Below are 22,338 nucleotides of genomic sequence, written 5' to 3'. Positions count from 1 at the left end.
AACATCTCCCAAACATGACTGTGAATGTGGATGCTTTCCTTCCAGTTCTTTAAACGTTGGGGTCAGCAGGGGGAAATGGAATGCATGAAAACAGACAAAACCCACAACGCTGTAGGCACAAGAGAAGGCAGGAAAGAAGGGGGAACCCTCAGAACCAGTGGGACGAACATCCGCAGAAAGAAGGCAAGTTCAAATCCAAACAAGTCAGTAATTTTATTACATGTAAATGGACCCAGAGCTCCCAGGAAGGAAGAAAAAGTCTTGTCAGGCTGGATTAACGAATAAAACCCAACTACAGGCTGTTGACAGAAGCCACGTCTGATCCCCGGCACAGAAAGGTGACTCAAGTCAACGAGCCGACTCCTTTTGGAGGCAGCTGTGACGCCTTGGGGTGCCACAGACACCGACCCCATTGTGGACTCCCTTCCACTGGAGGCCTTAGCAGTGGCCTGGAGCCCATGGGACCCTGCTCTGATTCTGACAGATGGAAATGGGACCTTCCCTTGGCTGCTTGCAATGGCCTCTGGCTGGCAGGTGGCCGATGGAGTGTGGATAGAGGGAAGGCCCGTGCCCAGGCCGGCCAGGGACTGTCCTCGGGCTACCTGCCAGGATGGTGACAGGCAGAGGTAGCGCCTTCTCTGCCCTGCCCCTCCAGCCCCCTGGAATTCCTGAGTTCACAAAGGCCCCCATTTTTCCCAGCAAAGTGGCGTTTCCTCATACAGTGGCTGAAAGTGTGGGACACCGCCCCAAAGCCCTAAACCGCACAGACGCCTCACCCTAGTGATTCTGGAAGGCTTTCAACAACCGTGAACATTTTTGGTTCAAGTGGCCCCGGACCTATGGGATGAGTGTGGCTGCTGTTCATGAAGCGTCTTACCACTCATTTTACAACTTACATTCTTAAAAAAAAAAAAGAAAGAAAAAAAGAACTCCCTATAGGCTGATTAAATCTGGACCACCTGGACTGGACTGGCCCCAAGTGTCCTTGCCTGCCACGCCAGCTTGTCCCAGGACTGGTGACCGATCAGCCACGCCCTGGTGTGGACTCGCCAAGTCCCTTTTGGCCAAGGGCCCTTCCCTTAGCAAACACCTTTGCAGTTTTTAGGATCCGTATGGGCGAATCCAACTTAGACCAAGGAGTGGAGTGTTCCCCAAGGGAAATCTCTGCCTGTGTCCACCAGGAGGGTGAGAGCCACTGCCTTCCCAGCGCCGAGAGCAGGAAGGTTGGGTGTTGGGAAGATGGGTCCTCACGGCGCCCCTGGGCATGAGTGCCGTGCACAGGCGTGTACACCACCACCGGCCTCTGAGTCTGGCGGCAAAGACGGGACAGAAGCAACATCTGAATGAGTCTGAGCCGAATGGGGCAGAGGTGTGGCTGAGGAACGCAACCCGAGTGGCAGCCCCACTGAGCAAACACATCTTGGAGTCGAGGGCAGTCAGGCCAAGAGGGACGCCCAGTTGTTCACAGCCCGGAAATGGGGAAGGCTTGGTTGGAGCGGCAGGTGGAGGCTGGCTGGCCCCTGGGAGAGGCAACTGGGGACAGGGCGCCCTCAGGGCTGAGCTGATGAAGAAGACGGTTAGCGGCCATCCACCTCGGGTCCCTAAGTCCTCCACCCCACAGTTCCTCCTTGAGGGCCCTCTGGACCCCTGCTAACAGGCCATTCGGGTCCTTGGGCCAGTTCTGGGTCCCCGGTGGCACAGCTGCTGCGGCCGGTGGCTCTGCGTCTGCACAGGAGGCAGGAGAGGCCATCTGGGGAGGGAAGGCAGCAGGCACAGAAGGGGCAGGGGGGTTCTGGGGGCCCCCTGTGTGTCTGCGTTGGGGGTGCACAGAGAGCCCAGCACGGCTGCACGCTGAGGATGGCGGATGCTGGGAAGGGCTGGAGCCGGTTCCAGAAGGTTCTGCCTGGGGGGCGTCTGGAGGCAGCTGAGGCACCAGGTGCAGGGTCCCCTGGGAGAGGCCTGAAATGTCGCCAGCCCTGCAACCTTCTGCCTGGCCTCGCAGGATCTTTGGCTTGGGCCTGGTGGGGCCCTTCTGCCTCCGGTACAGCAGGTGCCGGCGAGCAGGGCCCTGAGCCCAGTGAGGTCCCCGGGGAAGGGCCCACGGCCAGGAAGCCTGGCTCTTCGGCCCGGGGCCCCGCGGGCGCCTCCCCAGCCGATCCACTTGAGTCCTCACTGTGGCCACTTCCTGAGACAGGCCTGCCAGAGCCGTGGCGAGCCGATCCAGCTTCTCTGAGAGGGCGGCACTGAGGCTGCGGAGCTCCTGCCGAAGGGAACTCCCACAGGGACACGGTGGCCGTGGGGAGGCAGGTGGCAAAGCAGGGGATACCACGGTGGCCGTGGGGGGCGGCTCAGGCAGGCCTCTGGGAAGCGGCCTCCCTGCGGTCCGGGCTAAAATCAAGGCAGGGAGGCGGGGTGAGCGTTTGCAGGCTGCCAGGACCGTCTCTCCCCCCACGGGGCCCCTGAATCAGCGCGTTTGGCACCCTGCCTCCCTAAGGCCCAACATTACATGGGAAGGAGACGACTCAGGCTTCAGAGGACCGATGACAATGCTCACGACATCAACAGTGGCCACGTCTCCCCGCTGTTCCCCAAACTCGTGGGCAGGATAAACCAGACTGGGTCTCCACAGTAACTGAGATTTCTTAGGACACTTGACTTTCTAGGAAAATGGTCATTAGGTTCTTGTGCCATTTGGGGGACCAAGTGGCAGCTAAACATGCCCTGCCGAGTCAGTGGGCAGGGCGCCTAAGGCCATGGGCAGCAGCTGGAAGATGGCCCCAGGGGGGCCGGTCCAACCTGGGGCCTGGGGCGATTGGTCAAAAGCAAAGCAGCAGGGTTCCTCCCTCCCTGACTTTGGTCCTCAGCAGTTCTAGATCCAGAGGGTGTTGCGTCTTAAATTACTTTAAGAAAAATCACCGAATCCTTCACCCTAAGTTCCCTTGGAACTGGTCTCCACTTCAGGCAATCCCCGGAGAAAACCCTGTGACCACCTCAGGCTGGCGGGACGGACCCGAGGTTCCCCCGTCCCCCCGGGCCCAGCCCGGCTCCTTCCTCCTGTGCACCCTTCGGGGCTTCAGTCAGAGGAAAGGGTGGCGCTGGAGGGGCTGCAGGAGCCCACTGCCCGCTGCACGTTGGAGAAGGACCTGACCGAGCGCAAGCGACCTTGCTGCTGTGGTGGGCACACTTCTGTCTGAGGGAGAGGCGCACGCCTGCCGGCCTCGCTCTTAACAGGCTGGCCACACCTACAGCGACGGGGCCACGGCAGGCCACTCTTGCGGCCTCCTACGAGGGTCTCTATTCCTTTCCCAGAGCAGACCAGGGGGCCGAGCCCGCGTCTCTAATGCGGTTAGGGAGGGGCTTCCTCCAGGCCAGGGCTGATGCGGAGCCACCTCTCACAGCTCTCGGGACGCCTGTGGCCAGGTCACACGGCGTGACCAGGCCTCCGTGTCCACATCTGCTCTCTGAGGTCCACTCACACTCCAAACGCTGATTCTGGGGGGATCTATTCTGGCACACGCCTCAGTCTCTGTGCTGCCTCTGAAAGGCATCTATGCTTTTACAGAAAAGCCAGCCCCTTATGGAAGAAAACACTGAAATGAAGTAAGCGACCTGGGGTGAGCTGTGACCCTGCAACAAAGGGCTGGCTGAGCAGTGGGCAAGGGCTGGGTGGCCGTGCACATGCCGGCCTCTGTGCCTGCAGGGCCCCCCACGGCTTGAGGGGCCGGGGCGCCCAGAGGTTCACCTGCAGCGCTGGGTCCTCTGTGTCCAGGCCCTGGGCTTCCGGATTCTTCGCTAACCCTGGGCTTTCGGGACGGGGGCTGAGGGGCTGAGCCTGGAGGTGGGCAGGGCCCTGGCCCGGGCCCGGGCCTCTTCTCCGGCCGAGGGGCAGGGCAGAGGCTCGCAGCCGGCCCTGCGGAGAGAGCACAGAACATGTCGGGTGTGCCTGTGTGCTGTTTAGACAGAGGCATTCTCACACGGGACTACTTGGACACGACCTTAAAACATCGAACTTTGGTTAAGCTCTCAAATTAAGGATTAATGAGATGTAAGATGGGCACATTCAGTCCATCAAGGAACCCGACTCTGGCCGCACAGCCCAGGAGGGCCCGTGTGACCTGGCTGGGCCAGGGACACCAGCTGGGGAGGGTTGTGATGTGCAGGTCCCACCACCAGCGAGGCCCTGTGGGGACAGGCTCGGGGCACCCTGAGGGCCATGGGGGTGCCCAGTCCACTGGGCTCTTTCCCACCAGCCCCGCTGGGCAGCGAGGAAAGCCTGGGCCAGCAGAGGCCAAGGACAGCATGGGGCCACCAGCCTGAGTTCCAAGGGAGCCCTGTTCCCTGACCAATCAATCACCCACCCTACTCAAGTGCTGCCCAGGGTCTCCAAGCACACTTCTCTCCTGGGCAGCTGGGCCCCGCCTCCCGCCCTCTCCTCTGCTTTTCCTGCTGGGTCAACAGCTAGGTCAGACCTGGCCTGAGAAGCGAGGCGGCCTGGGTAGCGGCCTGCGTTTCCAGGAGCCCCCCCCACCCCCCCCCGTCTCCGACAGGACACCCTCTAAGCTCTCCCAGGTGGATGAATCTCACTGCCAACATTTTGTTCGCTGCCAGACTCTAACAATGTATACTGTTACCGTTATATACACGTACACATATGTCCACACGCATACACACTAAGTCCCTGACACTAAGCTTTGGGTGGCTGAGGCCTCCATTCCCAGAGACAGCCACCCGGGGTACACGCATGGCCAGGGTGTGAGCGTTACTAGGCAGTGGCAGGGAAGGAGCCCCAACTCTGTAAGGGTCCCTTGTCCAGAAAGCCTGGCCTGACCTAGATAACTGGCCATCTGAGTGACCCCCCACTTCTCCCTTTCTGTGTCCTGATTCCGCTGTTACGTTTTAAATTAGCCAATAAAGAATGAACAGGCCAAACCCTGGGCACCCCAGCACGACGGTGACAGACACGGGACCCAGATCCTCACACACTTTCTCTCTCCGCCCATGACCTCGCCGCACGCCCCACAAGTGCAGGGTGCTAAGGCCCGTCCTCAAAGTGCTCTGAGGGGGTGGCTGAAGGGCGTGCTGTGACCGTAAGCAGCAGCGGACAGTGGCCTGGCCCGGAGCTGGCCCCGGAAGGGGGGGGGAGGCGGAGCATCAGTGGGGCTCCTCTGAGAAGTGTGGGGGACGGGGGTGCAGGCCCTGGGCCTTCCTGGAGGAGAGCATCACTGTGCACAGACCAGGTCTTCACAACAGTGTGTGTGTGCGTGTGTAAACATCATTAAGTGTATACCATGTGTGCATACTATACTCGAAACATTACACCCCATACCCATCAAGTTCATTGCCAGGCTTTCTATTAAACACACTCACTTAACACTTCTGGAACCCTTTGCGCCTCAAGAGCCCCACTTCCTCTCTCGGATGTGACTCATGGGGAACTTGAGCATGATAAAAGTAGAGAACTTTCTGGCAAGAGTTGGGCAACGTGACAGGTGAGACTCGGAGAACCTAGCCTCCTGGGGACAGGCCCCTCCCAGGAGACCCCAGGCTCACCTGCACTGAGACCAAAGCGCTCCCTGGGCTCTGCGGTCCTCGGGCTTTCGCCGGGGCTCTTGCTGCTGGGAAGAGGGTCCCTCTCTGCATCACAAAGCTGGTGTCAGGGTGGAGGTCCCAGCTGGGGGCCCGGCTCCCTGCCTCTTCCCTCCCCCGAAGCTCACCCTGCAGGAGCGGCGGCCAGAGCTCAGGCTCCAGCCTTGGGTCTTCTCCTTCCGAGCTGCTAAAGCTGGAGCTGCAGCTGGAGCCGGTGCTGGGGCTGGGGATGGGGATGGGGCCGGGGCCGGCCAAGCAGGCGAAGCGCAGGGGCCGCCCGGGCAGGATCCCCTTCAGAGAGTTCTCCAGGCAGTGAAGTGGGGAGGGCGTGGTAGCTGCCCCTGGGCAAGTGACAAGAGACCCTTCTGTGGACCAGCCCGACAGGGAGGAGGGGCTCCTGCCTGAATGACAGGCACACAGCCCAGTCAAGGGCCGCAGAGGAGCCCCAGGAGCCCCAAACATCCTCTCTGCTGTGACAGAGGACAGAAGTGAAGCCAGAGCCGGGCTAGGCCCTGGCCCCTCTGGAAAGCCAGCTGGGGAACTTTCCCTGAAAGCCACTAGCGGTCGGTCCCAGCCAGGCCCCAAGGCCCTCCTGCCCTGTTCCCCCAGGACCGGTCAGGTTGCCCACAGGAGGGCCCTGGAGGCCGCTCTTGTCCAGTGGGGGCACTAGAAACCCCACACAGGGCAGAGCCACCCAGCACTTCGGCCGGCCGCAGGCAGGCTTCCACAGCAGGTTAAACTAAGTGCCAGAGCAGCGGGGGCCCTGCCCCTGCTTCTGTGCTCAGCCACAGCCTGGGGAAGGGGTGCAGCCCGGGGAAGGGATGCAGCCTGAGGCAGGGCTGCATGATGGGGAGGAACGGAGGCACACAGCGGGGAGGGGAACCTGGTTCCTCATCACAGACTGCGTGCGTCTGCAGGGAAACGCGCCAGGAAGCGCTGGGGACAGGTGTCAGCTCACCGTGGTGGAGCCACCTCCAGGGTCCTGGCCGGGCGGCCCCATGGTCTCTGAGCCCTTGCTGGCAGCAGGCAGGGACGCTGCTGGAGGAGAGGGCCTGAGGGCTGGCCGGCCACGGGCTCCTGGGGGGTGCGTCCCCCCTGAGGTGGACTGGCTCGCAGGCCTCGATTCGAAGTCCTGTTTTAACGAGAGGCCTGATCAGCCCTGCGGGGCCGTGTCAGCACTGAGGAAAGGAAGCTAATGGACCGAGAACCGCCCTCGCTGCCCCGGGACCAGCACACACGCCCATGCTGTAGATCCTCCTTGATCTCCTCAGACCCACCACCCCCTGGGCTCCCGAGGGGCTCCTGAGGGGCTCCGGAGGGGCCCCCGCAGCTTAGTGACTCGCCAGACACCAAGGCACACAGGACCAGCACAGCCACGATGGGAAGACACTCCTCCCAGGCCAAGGCCAGGCTCAGGCCTGAACTCGGCAGCTGAGGGCCCTGCCCTGACTGCACCCTGTGAAGACAGGCAGCCCCTGGCTTTCCGGTCTCACACTAGCCTCCGCCCGGGGCGTTCCCAGAGCATCTTTTCATCTCCAGGGTGACTGTGGGCCCGCCAACGGCTGGGGGATGTAGCACCTGGGGCACCAGCACTGGACACCTTTTCCTGCTCCCAGACCCCGGGCAACCATGCTTTACCTTCCTTGTCGGCCGTCCAGCTCTTGGGCTCCATTCTCTGGGGTTCTCTGTCCCCCACCGAGGACCAGGACCAGGCAGGCTGTGACCTGGGCACAGGTATCTCTCTGAGACAATTCTCCAGGCCCTGGAGGGGGGCACTTCCGACTGGGATCCCTGTGGAAACCAACATGCACAGCCTTAGTCAGGGCTTGGCCTCTGCGCACCCTGGGGCCTCGCCTGCACCGTGTCCAGGGGAGCTGGACCGGCACAGAGCGCCGGACCTGTTGTGGCAGTACAGGGCCCCCAGCCTGTGTTGGTCCTGCTCCGGCTGGGCCAACCCGCCTCGCCGCCTGCTGGGAAGTCAGGTCAACGGGCTGTGATGAGAGAGACTGGCTGCAGGCCCGGGGTCAGGACACCCAGTGCCACCCCTGTGAGAGATGCCACCACCCAGCCTCGCCCCCAGGATGGCCCTGAGGACCGAAGGGAAATGCTAAGAGTGCCCCCTTGGGTGTGATGGGGGAGGTCGAGGAAGACCAACCCTAACGCAGTTCAACCAGGAAACAAAACTGAACTGCAACAATCACGTTTCTAGTGACAGCTGTGGGGGTGACAGAGCGCCGCCGGCGGTTGGGGCTGGGACGGCCAGGTGTCGACCAGGGGAACCCCAAGTGTGGTGCTCCCCAGGGGGCACTGCTACGTTCTGGGGTGACAGAGAGCGCCGGGGAGCTGGGCTGGAGGCTGCTGAAGGGCAGCGTGAAATCTCCTTGCAGCCTGGGCTGCTTCGAAGACAAGGTCGGTGCTCAGAGGCAGCACGAGAAGACGGCGCGGCTGCTGGAGCACAGGGCGTCCGCTAGCGTCCAAGGAGCACCGAGACGGAACAGACATCAAGACCAATGTTGAGACAAAGAGCATGGTGACGGAGCGGTGCACAGGACGCCACCGCCTGCGTGAGGGGACAAGCGGCGCGGCCACGAAATGACTCTGGAGGTGAGAGCCCACGACAGCGGTGGCTCGGGGAGGGCCACAGGGGCTGGAGGGGGGGGAGGGTGACGTCACCTTTCCCACCTAACCTGCTGTGGCTTCTGAACGAGACCATGTGATTCTGTCAGTTATTTAAAACCAAAACTTTCAAAGAAAGGTCGGCTACGTTTTGGGAGGAAAAAGCCCCCACACCCAAGGGGCTGCTCCCTGGGAGGGTGCAGAAATCCAGGCCACCCAGACACCGGAGGGCCCTGGGACTGTCCCATGGGCCCCGAATGGCCTGCCACAGAGTCTGGGGTGAGCCCAGGGCCTGTGCGCCAGCAGTAAGAGGGCCAGGACGCGGGAGCCCCCAGGGACTCTGTGGACACGGCAGACCAAGGCCTGTGCTTTTCCTTGTGGGGAGAAAAAGGTCAAGGAGAAGCCCTGGAGAGTCTTGCAAGATTCTAAAGAAGGTGACAGCTCACCACGGGTGCCTCAGTGCAGAGGGACCTTGGGAGACGCACGTCACCCAACACGCTCTTTAACGTGGTTTTACGTGAATCCTGCATGATTCTTTTTTCAAGTCAGAGTTCAGTCCGATGTCCCGGGCACTTACTTCTTTGTGGCTGGGATAAGGAAGGATTTGACGCTAAAAAAAACCCTTTTTATTTTTTAGGAGATCTTAAGTGTTGTCCTGACAGGTGCCCCCACACGAACAAGTCCTGAGTCGCCCTGTCTGGGGGCCCTGGTCCCCAGGCCAACCCTGAGCCCCAAGCCAGCCAGCTCACCTTTTCCAGGCCTGCGCCCCCGGCTGCTGTCGGGGCTCTGGAAATCGAGGTCCCCGTCAGTACTGCTGGACGAGGAGCAGCTGGTCGGGGTGCTGTGGGGCCCCGGGGGGCGGGCAGGGCCATCCCTGATGAGGCCCTGCAGGCCCAGAGCCAGAAGAGGCCCCGCCGTTGCTTCTGCAGGGAACAGCACAGCTGGCACCAGGGGACAGCTACTAAAGAAGAGGCCCCCTGGGTCCTGAGCTGTGGGCAGGTGGGCATCCAGAGACCTGCCCCGGAGGCTCTTCCTCCAGAGCCTCCCCTTCAGTCAGGGCACTGACCAGCACGCCGCAGCGCATTACCCCACGAGGCCCAGCCACTGACCTCTTGGGGCTGGAGGGTGAGGAAGAGCTCTTAGAGCAGGTGGTGGGCAGGGAAAGCGTAACTGGCTCCCACCCAATCCCGGAGTTGTTTGGGGGCAGGTATGACGGGGACAGGGGTGGGAAGGGAGAAAGACGTGCACTTCAAGGGGCCCAGGACAAGGAGGGGGGACCCGTCAGTGTCCTCCCAGGGCATCGCCACCCCAGCCCAGGGCCAGGTCCACCTTGACTGTGCGGTCCTCGGGGCTGCAGCTCGGGCCTCGGAGACCCGGCGTCTCCCAGCTGGGGGCTCCGGAACCAAGAGGAGGCCGGCGGCTGGGGAGGCAACGACCCACTCAGGGGAATGCCCTTCAGACAGGCCTCCAGGGCTTCCAGGGGCGAGCTCGAGGCACTGCTGGCTGGGACAGGGGAGACGGCCCTTCACCACCTCTGGCAGGTCCCCTGGCCTGGCCCCTGGCCGGCTGCCCCGCCCACCTCCTACTGCACCAGACGTGGGAGCCTGCCAGACAGGACACCCTCCTGTGGGGACGGAGATCTGCTCTCTGTTCGTACAGAGGGGACGACAGCAACTGTACCCCCGGGTCCTGGGGCCGGCGGGGAGACCCACTTGTGTGCAGTGGCCAGCACCCCAACAGCAAGGACACCTCTGCAGATGAAGGTCCTTCCAATGGAGGGCTCCCTCCCTGGGCGAGGCCAGGCTGAGGAGAGTGTGGGTGAAAGGGTGGGGTCGACTGCCTGGGGAGGGCAGCCGGGATCCCCCCCCCCCCCCCGGCCCTGGACCTGCTCCCCACCCCCTCAGGCACGCAGAACCCTGCTGGGGGGCTGAGAACCCCTTCAGGACTCAAGCAGACGAGCGGGGCCCCACCTTGAGCTGCGGGGCCCCAGCTGGGCGCTCGGACGCTGCTGGTGCCTCCGTCGCCCCCCTGGCTGCCAGTGGCACAGGGGCTGTGGGGCAGCTTGCGAAGCTGACAGGACGCAGGCGCTGGGGGGCTCTGGGCCCAGCTGTGCTCCATCTTCACGGAGAGCACTCGGCCAGCACCAGGGCAGGGAGGAGGGGTCTGCAGGGGTCTGGGCCCTGTGGGAAGCCCCCCACGGGGCCCTTGGGGGTTAGGATGGGGCTTCTGAGGCCACTGGTCCCCAGCGCAGCCTCACCTCTGAGGCAGTCACCACTCAGCCACCGGCAGATGGCCCACCTCTTACTCCCCAAGCCCTGCCAGCCTCCCCCCCTACCCCCCGGGAGCCTCCATAGGTTTCCACAGAAGGAGCCAGAGCGGCACTCCCCAGGCAGCCCCAAATCAGGCTCCTCCCCCAAGGCCAGCCCACGCGTCTCAACTCAACTTTCTCCTGAGAAGCCAGAGCACGGTGGGCTGCTGCGAGTGGAAATCCTGCCCCGGCCCACACGGATGAGGGCCCCGATCTCAGCATTAATGCCCTGACATCTGTGGGCTGAAGGTCTGTCTCCTGCCCTCCGTCTCCCTCCCTCTACACCTGCCTCCTTCCCAGGGCCAATCTGGGAAGTGATCATGAACTGACGGGTCACCTCCTGCGTGACCAGCTAGCTCCATTCATGGTGACAATCCCCGACTCCTGGCCACTCTGAGCAACACAGAGGTGTGGCCTTCATGTCACACTGCGGGGGTCACCCATGGCCCTGCTTGGAGCAGCAGCGGAAGGAGCGGACGATGTCCAGGGCCCACGCGGCCCAGCCTCTGGCCTTTACCTCCAGAAGTCCTCTTCCAGGCCCCTGAATCCTCCAGCAGCCGTGGGTCCCCCACTCCTGAAGGGCTGGGGTGTGCGTCCTGGGCCACCGGGATCTCCTTCAGGCAGTTCAGCAGACCCTGGAGGGGACAACCTCCGGACCCCGCCTCCGTCTTCACTGCAGGAAACAGCAACACGTTTTCCCCCTGAGCTGGGCGTCCTCTGTCTCCAGGACAAATAAGGAGCGGACAACCCAGGTAGGTGGGTAAAGAGGTCAGGGCCAGAAACCTGGAGGGTTGGGCCATCTTGCACTGGCCAGTGTCGCCTTGGTGGCAGGTGTAAAGTCACCTGTCGCCATACCTCCCAGACAGGTCAGAGAAGGGGGGGGAGACAAAGGCAGAGTGCACAGTGTGTCTCTAAGCAAAACCCAGGGAGCGGGCTGCTGGGTTGCTGTTTGTAGACCCTGAACAGGACATATATGGGGGAGGCCCAGCCTTTGCACACACGTGTGCACACACGCACACATGCTGTGCCTGAGCCTCATGAAGCCCTCTCAGGTGGGAACAGTAAGTCCCACATCTTAGTCTCCAAGGCTCCGGGAGCCTTCAGTCCGCACAGCCGACAGGTGCCGGACTCCAGGACAGGTGCTCCGGCCCCACCAAGCTGCCCTGATCCCCCAAGTCCACGCCAAGTGCCCCACCCAGTGTTGAGGCGAAGTGGCACTCAGCACCCCCTCCTCCGGGTCCCCAGTGGAGGCGAGTAAAGAACACAAAAGGGCCCGGGGTCTGCGTGGGTTTTCATCACCAGCTGCCCCGTCACTGCTGTCAGAAAGCCGCCCGGCCCCAGAAATATGACGCTGAGGACGCAGGAGCAGCCAAGCTGGGGGTGACCCTTCGGGAAGACACTCCACTTAGAGGGAAGTATCTAGAGAAAGCCAACTGGGTTTCGGGGGCTTTGGCTAACTCGGCCTGCAACATGTCCTCTGGACTCACCTCCGCTGCCAGGCCGGCTCCCGGGCCCCAGCCCCACCCCGCTTAGCTGGGCCAGGCCAGGGCCACGGCCAGGAGGCAAGTGCAGGGCTGCCTCGGGCTGCTGGGGCCCAGGCACAAGGATTTCCTTCAGGCAGTTGATGAGGCCTTGCAAGGGGCTGTTCCCAGGAGAGGTCACTGCGGGACCTGCAAGATCAGCCAGGGTCAGCGCAGCCCTGAGGGTGGCAGCCGAGGAAGGGCGGGGCATCGGAGGTTCCCCCTCGCCTGTGCGTGAGAATGGCAGGGACGGCGCCTGCGCTGTGGGGGTGTCAGGAGGCTGGGATGGGTGAGGACACCAGCCTCTCACCTGCCCCCGAAGTCTCCCTCTGCTGTTTCCTGTGGCTCTTCCTTCTGCCTGGGCTGCGGGTGGGAGGGCTGCGCTCCCCGCCTGGGGCTCCGGGGCTTCCCTGCTCTGCAGGCCCCGGTGTGTCTGCAGCTTCTGCAGCAAGAGAGACAGGAAGGTCTTTCCAGCCCCGGCTCCTGACCCCTGGGGAGGTGCCCCGGTCTGGTGCCCACAGAGGGACGGACCTCTCCTGTCCCCAAGCCCCAGGGGGCGGCCAAGTCATGGGAAATTCAACTGGTTGCAAAGGCAGCTCCTTTGAGGCTTGTTGGGGGGGGACCCTGCCCTGGGGAAGGTGGGGGGGGAGGGTGCCCTTTCCTGGTTCCTCCAAGTGACTGTAAATACCAAGACTATTCACTCCCAATGCCTGGGACCCTCCCCCAACCCCAGCCTCGGACTTGGGCTCAGCAAGTGACAGCAGCAACCTCCACGGGCAGGACCCCCTTCCGCACTCAAGCTTCTCAAATGTGGGGACATGGAGCCCCGGAGCAGACCTCCCAGGTGACCCCCAATCCACAGACTAAATGGGGCATGAGTTTTACAGAATGAAGTGAGACCCCGAAGAAAGTGTGGTGGCTGCCCTCGCCCCCCTCCTCACACCCCAGCCCTAGAAAGTCTAGGGCTGCCTTGATGGGCAGGTCTGAGAACCCGACCAGGTGAGCACAGGCGTGTTACCTGCTGACGGGCCTGCATGTCAGCGGCCACCCACACCTGCAACATGAGCAGGGTTCCACGGGTGCTGAGCATCGCCCCCTCGCTGGTCCACAGACGGGGGCCGAGCACTTGTCCCGCTCCCCAGGGAGCCGTGCCCATTTAGCGACCAGGGCGACCAAGTCTCAGAGAACATGAACGGGGCATGGGGTCCCTGACTCCGGGGTTGCGGCTCTGCCCCCCCCCCGGGTCAAACTCACTGATGGGGAGGGGACTTCCCTGCCCCCTGGCTCCGGGTGACCCGCTGGACGATGAGCTGCTGCTGGGCGTGCTGGCCAGACTGGGCCGGCCGAGGGGCGGGTCTGGAAGGCAGCTGAGCAGGCCTCGGAGAGGACAAGTCTCCATGGTGCCGGCTGCTGTGGGGAGGAGGGGGAGGGCACCGGAAGCTGAAATGTAAGCCCAGCAGCAGGTAAGATGCTCCTGACACTGTCCCATTCCAGCCCTTCCTCGGCGGGTTCCACCAGTAACGGCCAGGAGGGCAGTAAGTTCTGCCTTGTCACCCCGAGCTCCGAAAGGCTGGTTCACAGTCTCAAAGGAGCCCTAAGGCTCGGGCTGGCGGGCAGAGACCCCCTGAGGAGGTGAGGCCCGAGAAGACAAGGGCGGTGAGCAGGGCACGGGGCAGGAAGGGGAGAATGGGGAGGCGGGGCCAGCTCAGGCCTGGAGGGGAAACTTTGTCCCCACTGGCCACTCAGACAAGGCACGGCTTCCCCTTCCTCACCTACAGAACAGACACTGGCTTCACCTGCCACGCAGGGCACAACGGGACGGGGCCACCAGGGTGTGGGTGAAACGTCAGAAGCTGCTGTCATATCACCCACCCCCGTGTTAGAGGCAGACACGCCGCCGGGGGGCCCAGGAAGTGGGGCGACTCCACCCGGGGCCTGGAAGAAGCAGGCGGGCACATGGCCCCGGCCACAGGGGCTGCCACAGTTCGGACTTCCCCTTGCAGACGGCAGAGGCTGCCCCGCTGTCCAACTTACCCTCGGGGCCCGGCCGCTCCCCGTCCGGGCTGGCTCCCCCGCTCTCAGAGCCGACTTCCCCGAACAGGAACCCCGGGATCTCCTTCACCAGCTGCACCAGCGCGGTGAGGTGCAGGCTGTGCTGGGGTGCTCCTCCTGCCCAGAGGCCACAGTGAGCCCCCACACCCACATCAGCTCAGCACCTCACACCAGCGCCTCGTGTGGTCCCCCCACCACGTGAGCAGCAGCAGAGGGCAGACCCGTGGCCGGGAGATAAAGAGGCCCCGGGATCAGGCCTGGCGACATGCCCACGGGCCCAGCCACTGGGGGCACCTTCAGGGGCTGTAGCCGGGCTGCGTGCGGGGTGGCAAGAAAGGGCCACCTGAGGAGATACAGTCCAATGGCAACTCCAGGTTTCTCTGGGCAGGTCATGCCACTGGCAAGTGCCCCAGCCCAGAAGGAGGAGAGGTGACAGGTCAGGGTGGGGCTGGGGCCACCAGCTTGGCAAGGTGCGGAGGGCTGGTGTCGGAGTATCCAGTGAGGAGAGGGGCTGTGGGCTAAGGACCCCATGGTAGAAGCGACAAGAGTGAGTCCAGCCGGGCCCAGGCTGCCCAGTGGTACCAGGACACCCAAAGGGGCCTGGCGTCCATCAACAAGGTTACTCACCTAGGGCACCTCCCCCTGGAGACGCCTGTCCCTCACCCACTTTGCTGCTGCTCCTGGCTCCGCCAGGCTCCGAGGGAGACAGGAAGGCAGAGAGGGGGGCCAGCTCCGCGGTCCCTGAGAGAAGAAGAGGGACGGTCCCCCTAGAACGGACGGACGCTCACCTCTGCCTGCCAAGTGCGAGCATGCAGGTGACCGGCGCCTGTACATCCACAACCTGCTCATATGTCTTCCTGTGGCTACCCAAACCCCAAGGACCGCCGAGCGCCAGGGCCTGGGAGGCCACCTTGCTCAGTGTCTCCCCAGCTTCTTAGCACCCCCACCACAGAGTACCCAGAACCGTAGTGTGTAGTCCAGAGAGATGACAATGGCATCAAAGATCGGTAAGGCCACCAGCTCAGCCTAAAGCCACCTCAAATGCTGCTCCTTTTGTAAATGAAGACTAAAAGCCTGGGGGCAGGGGGCGAGGGGCCCCCCAGGGAGACTCTGGATACACTTGGTGCTGGACCCAGCCCCCCTTCCACTTTCAGCCACCTCCCCAGAGAGGCCCCAGGGCACGGTCAGCTCCTCACCCAGGGAGACCAGCGCCTCGTAGTTCTCCTGCATCACGTCCCGGTACAGCTCCCGCTGCCCCTCCCCCAGCAGCTGCCACTCCTCCTCCGAGAACCGCACGGCCAGGTCCTGGAAGGCGATGGGCACCTGCGGGCACAATCTCCGGGCAGCTGGCTGGCTCCATCACCCTGAGGCCAGGTGCACACCAGGGAGAGGGGCACAGCGAGTGTGGGGTGGACACCAGACACACAGGACCAGGTGAAGGGGCAACGGGGAGATTCACACTCCTGGGACAGTGACAGGAGTCGGCTGCGTCCCTGGAATGAGATGCTGGAGTCCTCACCCCAGTGCCTGTGAATGTGGCCTTATTTGGAAATAGGGTCATCACAGATGTAATTAGTTAACATCAGGTCACACTGGAATGGGCGGGGCCCTTCACCCAGCGTGACTGGTGTCCTCGTAAGAAAAACAGACACAGGGACACAAGAGGCGGCCACGTGACAGCCAAGGACACCTGGGGCCCCCAGAATCTGAGTAACTGAATCCACAAAGTATAACACGGGGGATGAGGGAAAACCACTGTACGTGGAGGAACTGGCCATTCTGACTAATCTCTCTGTCCCTGTGGACGTGGTCCCCATAAGTCAGTTCCCTTAAGGACCGTAACCAGGGGTATGAGGACCACCATCAGGCTCTGATCCTGCCAATCAAGTTCCCACCCAAGGCACCCCCACACCCAGCATGGACTTGGAGGCTCATTTCTTCTTCACCGTCTGAAGCTCCACACAGAGCTGACTCAGCAGGTCGGAGCTGACCCAGGGAACAGGCTGATGGCATAAATACACTGAGCTATGCAGGGTTCGCCTTTCCAGTGAGGCTACTTCCCAGACCAGGGACATTAGCTGACCCCTCCGGGCCCCTCTCCATGGAACACGGGTCATGCTGTGAATGGCAGCCGGCCGGGACACCTCCCTCTCCTGATGAGAGCTGGGGCTCGTGGGCCCGTTGGTGCTCCTCTGTACACGTGGTTTCCCTGACACGCCCATTTACATGTGTGAGGGGCACACCAGTCACACAGCCAGCTCCTTGGCTCCGGCTGCCTCTCTCCCCCGCCCTCTCTAACTTTAACACCTACATGCTGGCTGCTAAGTGACACGTGTCATACACAGGCTCTGTCCTTGAGGGGCCCACAAGTCAGCAGAGGCGTGATTCTGACATGTTTCAGAGCACTTCACATCTTCCATCTGATTAACAAAACAGCCCTGCGCTGGCATCACATTTGTCCTGTGTGAGGGGGGAAGGGTCCCAAGCACGGACCAGTGAAGCAGCGAGCCGAGGCCAGACGGCCTTGAGGCCAAGTCTAGGGCTCAGGTCTTTGGACTGAAATTGTGGTTTTCCTTCCACTGTGCTTGACAGTGACCACAACCAGTAACAACAAGGTCGGTAAACAGGAAACCAAGCATCCAACATTCAATTTTCTAAACGGTTATTCTCTGGTCAAGTCTGCAGGGATAGACACGGGGTCATCTGGAATCAGACATCACCACCCTTCTTGATAAAAGCTAAACAGTTAAACAGATTTGTTCAAGGTGGTGATGGGTAAGAGTCCTGAGCACAACGAACGATCCTGCAGCCACCGCTACACAGCACAGGGAGCAGGAGCAGGGAGCAAGGGCCGGGTCACCAGCGGTCCAAGGCAGCGTGTTTTCAAACGAGAAATCACAGTCAGCTGCTGTGGACCTTGAAGGAGCAGCGAACATTTCATGCCCATTTCCACCGGAAGTAGAGTGGCTCATCAATTTCTCCTTCGGTGCCTTCAGTAATGGGTGCCTATCCCCCTCCCAGCCGCTGGTGCTATCGCTGGCCTGATTTGGCAGTTACGAAGTTCTGGGCACAGGCAGGAGATGGTGCGGGGGTTGGGGCTTGCCCTCAGGAGCCAGGCTGCAGGCCTTCCAGTTCCTACTCTGCCTCGGATCGGCTGTGGCACCTCTCCAAACTCATCTCTAAGCCTAGGGCCACAACAACCTACGTCACGGGGATGCTGTGAAGATTAAATGAGTTAATACAAGAAAAGTGCCCGGAACAGATGCTGGGATGTAGTAAGTGCTGTGATTAGTGTTACTGCAGCTAAGTCCGCCTGCTTAATGCCCAGCTGCAGGTCACAGCCTGCCACCTCTGTCTACACAGCATGCGCTCTTCCCCACACACTCTAAGCGCCTCTTTATCACCCAGCTAATATACCCAGCTCTTCTAGACACCCAGAAAGCACGGATCCCAGGCCTTTCACCACCTCGGCCTCAAAACAAACTCTTCTATGACGGAGTTCTTATAAAATGGGAATGAAAATGGACTGTGGCCAGAGTAGGCGGTTTCATCAGTGGCCTTCCCCTGCCCCCCAAAAGCAGAGAAGTGAAGGGTGTATATGCAAAGGAGTGAGCAAGAATGGGGGTGATAAGCAAAAGAAACCCACCTCTGACTGGCAGTCTGGACCCACCACCCTCCCCAGGCCCAACTTCACCCTCTGGCCTCTCAGACCACCGCCCTCCCTCAACCAACAGGAGAGAAGCTTTCTGGGCCGATCCAGGATTGCTGTAACTAAGCAGTCTACCGGCTCACTGCTGCTGTGCCGGTGCTCCTAGGACAGCCCTCCACGGTGTCACCAGCCCAGCCTGAAAATGGCAGCTTCAGTGTCCACAGGCATGCCTCAGGCTTGAGCTCCCAGATTACACCCTGCTGCCCCCACCCCTGTGGGCCTGCTCACCCATCCCTGGGCTTTTGGGAGTGGCACCAGCCAGGAAGACAGGAGGCCCTCCCTGCTCCTCTCCATCTGACTGTGCCCTACCGCTCCCCAAGGCCACTCCTGGCCACCTTCTCCATGCGGCTATGCAGTGTGAGCACACACTGCTCCCAGAACATCGGATGTGAAAGATCGGTGGTCCAACCCCTTCTTTTTTAGAAGAGGAAACGAAAGTGGAATGAGGAGGCCCCAGCCTCTTCATGGGGTCAGTGGGCATTCCGAGTCCGGGTGTCCGTGGACTGCTAACTGGACTGCCAAACCTGCAAGGGAAGCAGCCCCTCTCCCACAACAGCCAACATGCCTGGCTGCTTCTCCCTCCCAAGAGGCATTAATAACACCGAGGTCCTGGCACAGTGACTGCTCCGCCTGGACACCGCCTGGACACCGCCTGCCCCAGACCCCGTCCCCATGCTACTCCCCCAACCATGGAGTCTACAGCTGCCTAAGATTGGCCCAAGCTCAGGCGCCACCCTGATTACAGAACTCGCTCCAGGAGCCCACCAAGAAGAATGCGTGGCAACTCCCCACCGGTATCCCCTGGTCTTCCTAGCACCCTTACATAACTTGTCCGAACTGTGTCCAGGCTATGACAGATGGGGCTTTCCCTTCAGCTCTCGGAGCTGTACACCTTACCTAAAGGATTATAGCTGGGAGTGGTGGGCCTGGACCTGGTAGTAATATGTCTCCCCCACCCCGTGAGTGGAAGCGAGGTGTCTGTTCGGTAATTAAAGTATCAGGTTTACTCATTCTCCTGAGGCCTTCCTGCTCACCGCTCCCAGGGTAACTTACAATTAATAAAAATTAAGAAGCCAAGCCGAGAGAGAAAGATGATTATCCCAAAGGACCAAGGTCCCAAAGGTGGAGAGACGCTCCTTGTAGGTGTATACTGGAGGCGAGGAGTGGGGAGGGGTCGCGCGAGGACTGGACTGTAGCGCACGACGTCATGCGCACCCGGCCTTGGCGGCCCCGTACTGCCCGATCCCAAAGTTGGAGGGTCCCAGGCACTACCGCCGCCCCGAGGGGCCGCGCCGAGCTCGGGGAGGAGACCGGCCCAGAAGTGCATTAGTGCTTTCCACCCCTAAACCCCGTCTGGCTCACAGTGGGGTCCCGCTGCACCTTACCTGGTTCGCCATCCCGGACTCAGCCTCCGCTCCCAGCTTCCGGCGCGGTTCCCGTCGCTAGCTCCCCCACCCGCAGGTTGTGGCGCGACCCTCTGCAACGCGGGCGACTGAGATCCAGGGGCTACAGAGATCCAGTGGAAGACGCGAGAGTAGGCGGGGCCGGGGGCGCGGACCGCTGAGAAGCAGCAGGAGAGGGCGCACCGCGGCTAGTCCAACGCCTCGCTTCCCTGGAGGGGTGGTCCCGCTTCCGCCCAGAGACCCCGGGCCTCGGCGGCCGGCCGGGCGCAGGCGCGAACTACACTTCCCAGAGGGCGCCGCGGCGCCGGCCGGGGGAGGTGCGAGCCCCAGAAGACCCGGAGTACCCTACTCCTCACCGCGTTAGCTCCGGACCCCGCGAAGCTGTGAGGAGTGGCCGGGCGCTGTGACCCGCCTGGTGGCCAGCTTACAGTGGGCTTGCTCTAGTGTGTGCATCCTTCCGTTTGTCCATCCATCCATCTATCCATTCTTGCATTCAACAGTTACTGAGCATATCCTCTATGCAAGGTGAGGATGTCCGTGTTAAACGGAACCGGCCCCTCCCAGACCGTGCATCTGTTAAACCGACAATAACCGAGGCCCCGGGGGGTGGGGGCGTGGGGATAGCGAGCGGCCCCAGGGGTGGAGAGGGACTGCAGGCCGGCCGCGCGGGCCGACGTCATGCGTGGGCGGGAGTGGCTGCCAGACCCTGGCATATCCTCACGTATCACTCTGCTTCCTTGCTACCACAGCATTGACCCCCGTGTCTATCTTGGCTGACTGCTGATCTATTTGGTTGATTGTGGCAACCTCAGAAGTTCCTGGCACGTAGTAGGCCCTCAAATAAAAGTGGGGTATGAGCCCTGGCTGGTGTGGCTCAATGGACTGAGTGCTGGCCTACAAACCAAAGGGTTTGATTTCCAGTCAGGGCACATGCCTGGGTTGTGGGCCAGGTCCCCAGTAGGGGGCGTGTGAGAGGCAACCACATCCTGATTCTTCTCTCTTTCCCTACCCCTCCTCTCTCTAGAAGTAAATAAATAAAACCTTTTGTAAAAATGTGGGGCATGAACTAAGTGTGGGCCCACCATTGTGTCAGGCAGGACTCTGCGGGGCCGGTGGCGGAGGAGGGGGGGGAGTGTCGGAGAGGATCCCAGGTGAGCAGAAGCAGCCTTATTCCAGGTCTGGAGGAGGACCCAGCTCAGAGAAGGTGGGCCTGAGGGGGCTCAACCTGCTCTGAAAGATAGAAGCTTGTCTGGGCGGAGGAAGCGGCCTGGGCCTAGAGGGCCCTCCTCCCCGCCCCCTCTATGTACTGGTTGTCTTCCTCTGGAGCATTTGGGGAAAGGGAATTTCTTGCCCAGCAGTCCCAGTGCTGGTCCCTGTAGTAGCTCTGGCCTGCCATGGGTCTGTTGGTTTGCTGCTGGTCACCTCCCAGAACCCTGGGGTACAATAGTGACATTGCTTTGGCCTGGCCTCCAAAGAAAGCCTGAGAGGAGCCTACTCTCAATCACTGCCCAGCCCCACACCTGGGCAAAGCCCCGTCCTTCACAACTAGCATTTCAGGGAAGTTATACAGACAGAACTGCCAGACTCCTTCACTGTGTTCCTGCCCTCTGAGCAGGTCCCTGATAAAGGAGTTCCTGGAACTCTCTTTGACCAATGGGCTGAGAACTGCCCCATCCAACCAGATCTGTGTAGCTATGTTCTTATTTGCATCTGTACTGATCCATGGGCCCTCGAGCCACTCCAACATGTGAAACCAACCAGTCAGAATAGTGTTATTTGGGCCATCACTGCAAATTTGAATTTCTCATTTGTGTCAGGGTCCAGCCTTGGCAGGGCTCAGGGTCCCCAAAGGGTGGACGGCACAGGCGACAAATGATGAGTCAGACACCCGATTGGATGCCAGAGAACAGCCAGCCTCTGAGGGTCTGCCTGAACTCATAGAGTTTGATTTGGCGTTATTTTTATAGAGATTGTTACAAAACATTAAAGGAACAGGTGCATGGTGTGATCAGTCAGTTAAGCAGAAAAAAACCAATACAGAGGTAACTAGGAAAAGTACAGGAAGTTCCATAGATTCAGTTATGTTAAACAAAGGTTATTTTGAGCAGGAGAGCCATTAATCAGACAATTAGAAATAGCCGTATGTACAGAGTTTTAAATGTCTTATTGATGAATAGATGTTTATTAAAGTTCTTAGAATTTGGCATGGGTCAAAAGGACACGCTAGACTGAACAGTGGTTAGAGGAAATTTATTACAAGGCCTTTGGGGTGTCTAACTTAGCTATCTATCTTTCTGTCTAAAATGTTTCTTTATGTAATATGGACTCTAACTCCTTAGCAATTGTTTCTATGTGCTTAGTTTGTAATAGTTAACCAGCTTCCCTCACTTCTTTACCTGTCTAATTCCATTAATATATATTCCTGTCCAAGGTAGGGGAGGGGCTGTTACTCCATCAACTTTTAGACGTTCAGGGGCTACCCCATCAGGGGGGACTGTTGTTCTCTGGCCAAGAAATCATCTTGTACAACCTCATTGGAATTCTGTGGATCATTGGACCTGAAATACAGGTGTTTAAAAATCCCACCACCTACTAATTGCAAAGACAGACATGCAAGGAGAGGTAGACAGGAAATCCAGCCACAGTCGCCTCTGCTGTGCAGATGCATCTCATCCGTCCTGACTATGTTGAGGGACAGCTGTTGGTGGGCTCCCAACACATTTGCATACAAATAGGGTACCAAATTCATCAAATTGGGTTACGGGGTGGGAACTTGCCCTATGAAGACAGCCTCCACTTTGTCTGTGGTTTCTTTTTTTTTTTTAATTAATTTATTTTTTTATTGATTATGCCATTACAGTTGTTCTATTCCCCCCTTCATTCCCCTCCACCCTACCCCCCGTCCCCACCATTACCCCCCTTTAGTTTATGACCATGTGTCTCAAGTCCTTTAGATTCTATATTTCCCATACTATTCTTGCCCCCCCATCTATTTTCTATCTACTGTCTATGCTACTTATTTTCTGTGCCTTCTCCCCCCTTCTCCTCCTCCCACTCCCCTGTTGCTAACCCTCCTTGAGATCTTCATTTCTATGTTTCCACTCCTGATCTAGCTGTCCTTTTAGTTTGCTTTTGTTTTAGGTG

The 22,338-nt window shown here is 60.4% G+C and overlaps 1 protein-coding gene across 4 annotated transcripts; it reads right to left on the bottom strand.

Moving 5' to 3' along the window:
- Nucleotides 1–194: 194 nt before the first annotated feature.
- On the bottom strand, nt 195–19,445 carry KRBA1 (KRAB-A domain containing 1). 4 transcript variants are annotated; one of them, XM_053671952.1, is made up of 17 exons: nt 19,177–19,445; nt 15,279–15,405; nt 14,710–14,823; nt 14,065–14,199; nt 13,285–13,440; nt 12,341–12,472; nt 11,998–12,180; nt 11,028–11,183; nt 10,173–10,382; nt 9,532–9,705; nt 8,952–9,125; nt 7,225–7,377; nt 6,545–6,718; nt 5,715–5,987; nt 5,551–5,634; nt 3,743–3,910; nt 195–2,388 (listed from the first exon to the last, which is right to left on the bottom strand). In XM_053671952.1, exons 1-17 carry the CDS (start codon nt 19,186–19,188, stop codon nt 1,463–1,465), a joined length of 3,351 nt encoding a protein of 1,116 aa, XP_053527927.1. In that variant the 5' UTR covers nt 19,189–19,445; the 3' UTR covers nt 195–1,462. The 4 variants fall into 4 exon arrangements, with proteins under 4 accessions (XP_053527927.1, XP_053527929.1, XP_053527928.1 ...); XM_053671954.1 differs by having other exon boundaries at nt 5,715–5,927; XM_053671953.1 differs by having other exon boundaries at nt 13,285–13,437.
- Nucleotides 19,446–22,338: the final 2,893 nt, after the last annotated feature.

Source organism: Artibeus jamaicensis, unplaced genomic scaffold, assembly GCF_021234435.1.
Source record: "Artibeus jamaicensis isolate MK-2021 breed Jamaican fruit bat unplaced genomic scaffold, CSHL_Jam_final contig_718, whole genome shotgun sequence".
In the NCBI taxonomy this organism is placed as follows: Eukaryota; Metazoa; Chordata; class Mammalia; order Chiroptera; family Phyllostomidae; genus Artibeus; species Artibeus jamaicensis.
The sequence above is the reverse complement of the archived record's forward strand: the minus strand, read 5'-3'. Positions and strand labels throughout refer to the sequence as shown.

What these genes read in the sequence shown, in the direction of transcription:
- KRBA1 (XM_053671952.1), bottom strand. An exon ending in GAGCCGGCCTGGCAGCGGAG is followed by an intron (nt 11,184 to 11,997) that starts GTGAGTCCAGAG and finishes TGTTTCCTGCAG; the next exon opens with TGAAGACGGAGGCGGGGTCC. An exon ending in CTGGAGGTGGCTCCACCACG is followed by an intron (nt 5,988 to 6,544) that starts GTGAGCTGACAC and finishes CCTGTCATTCAG; the next exon opens with GCAGGAGCCCCTCCTCCCTG.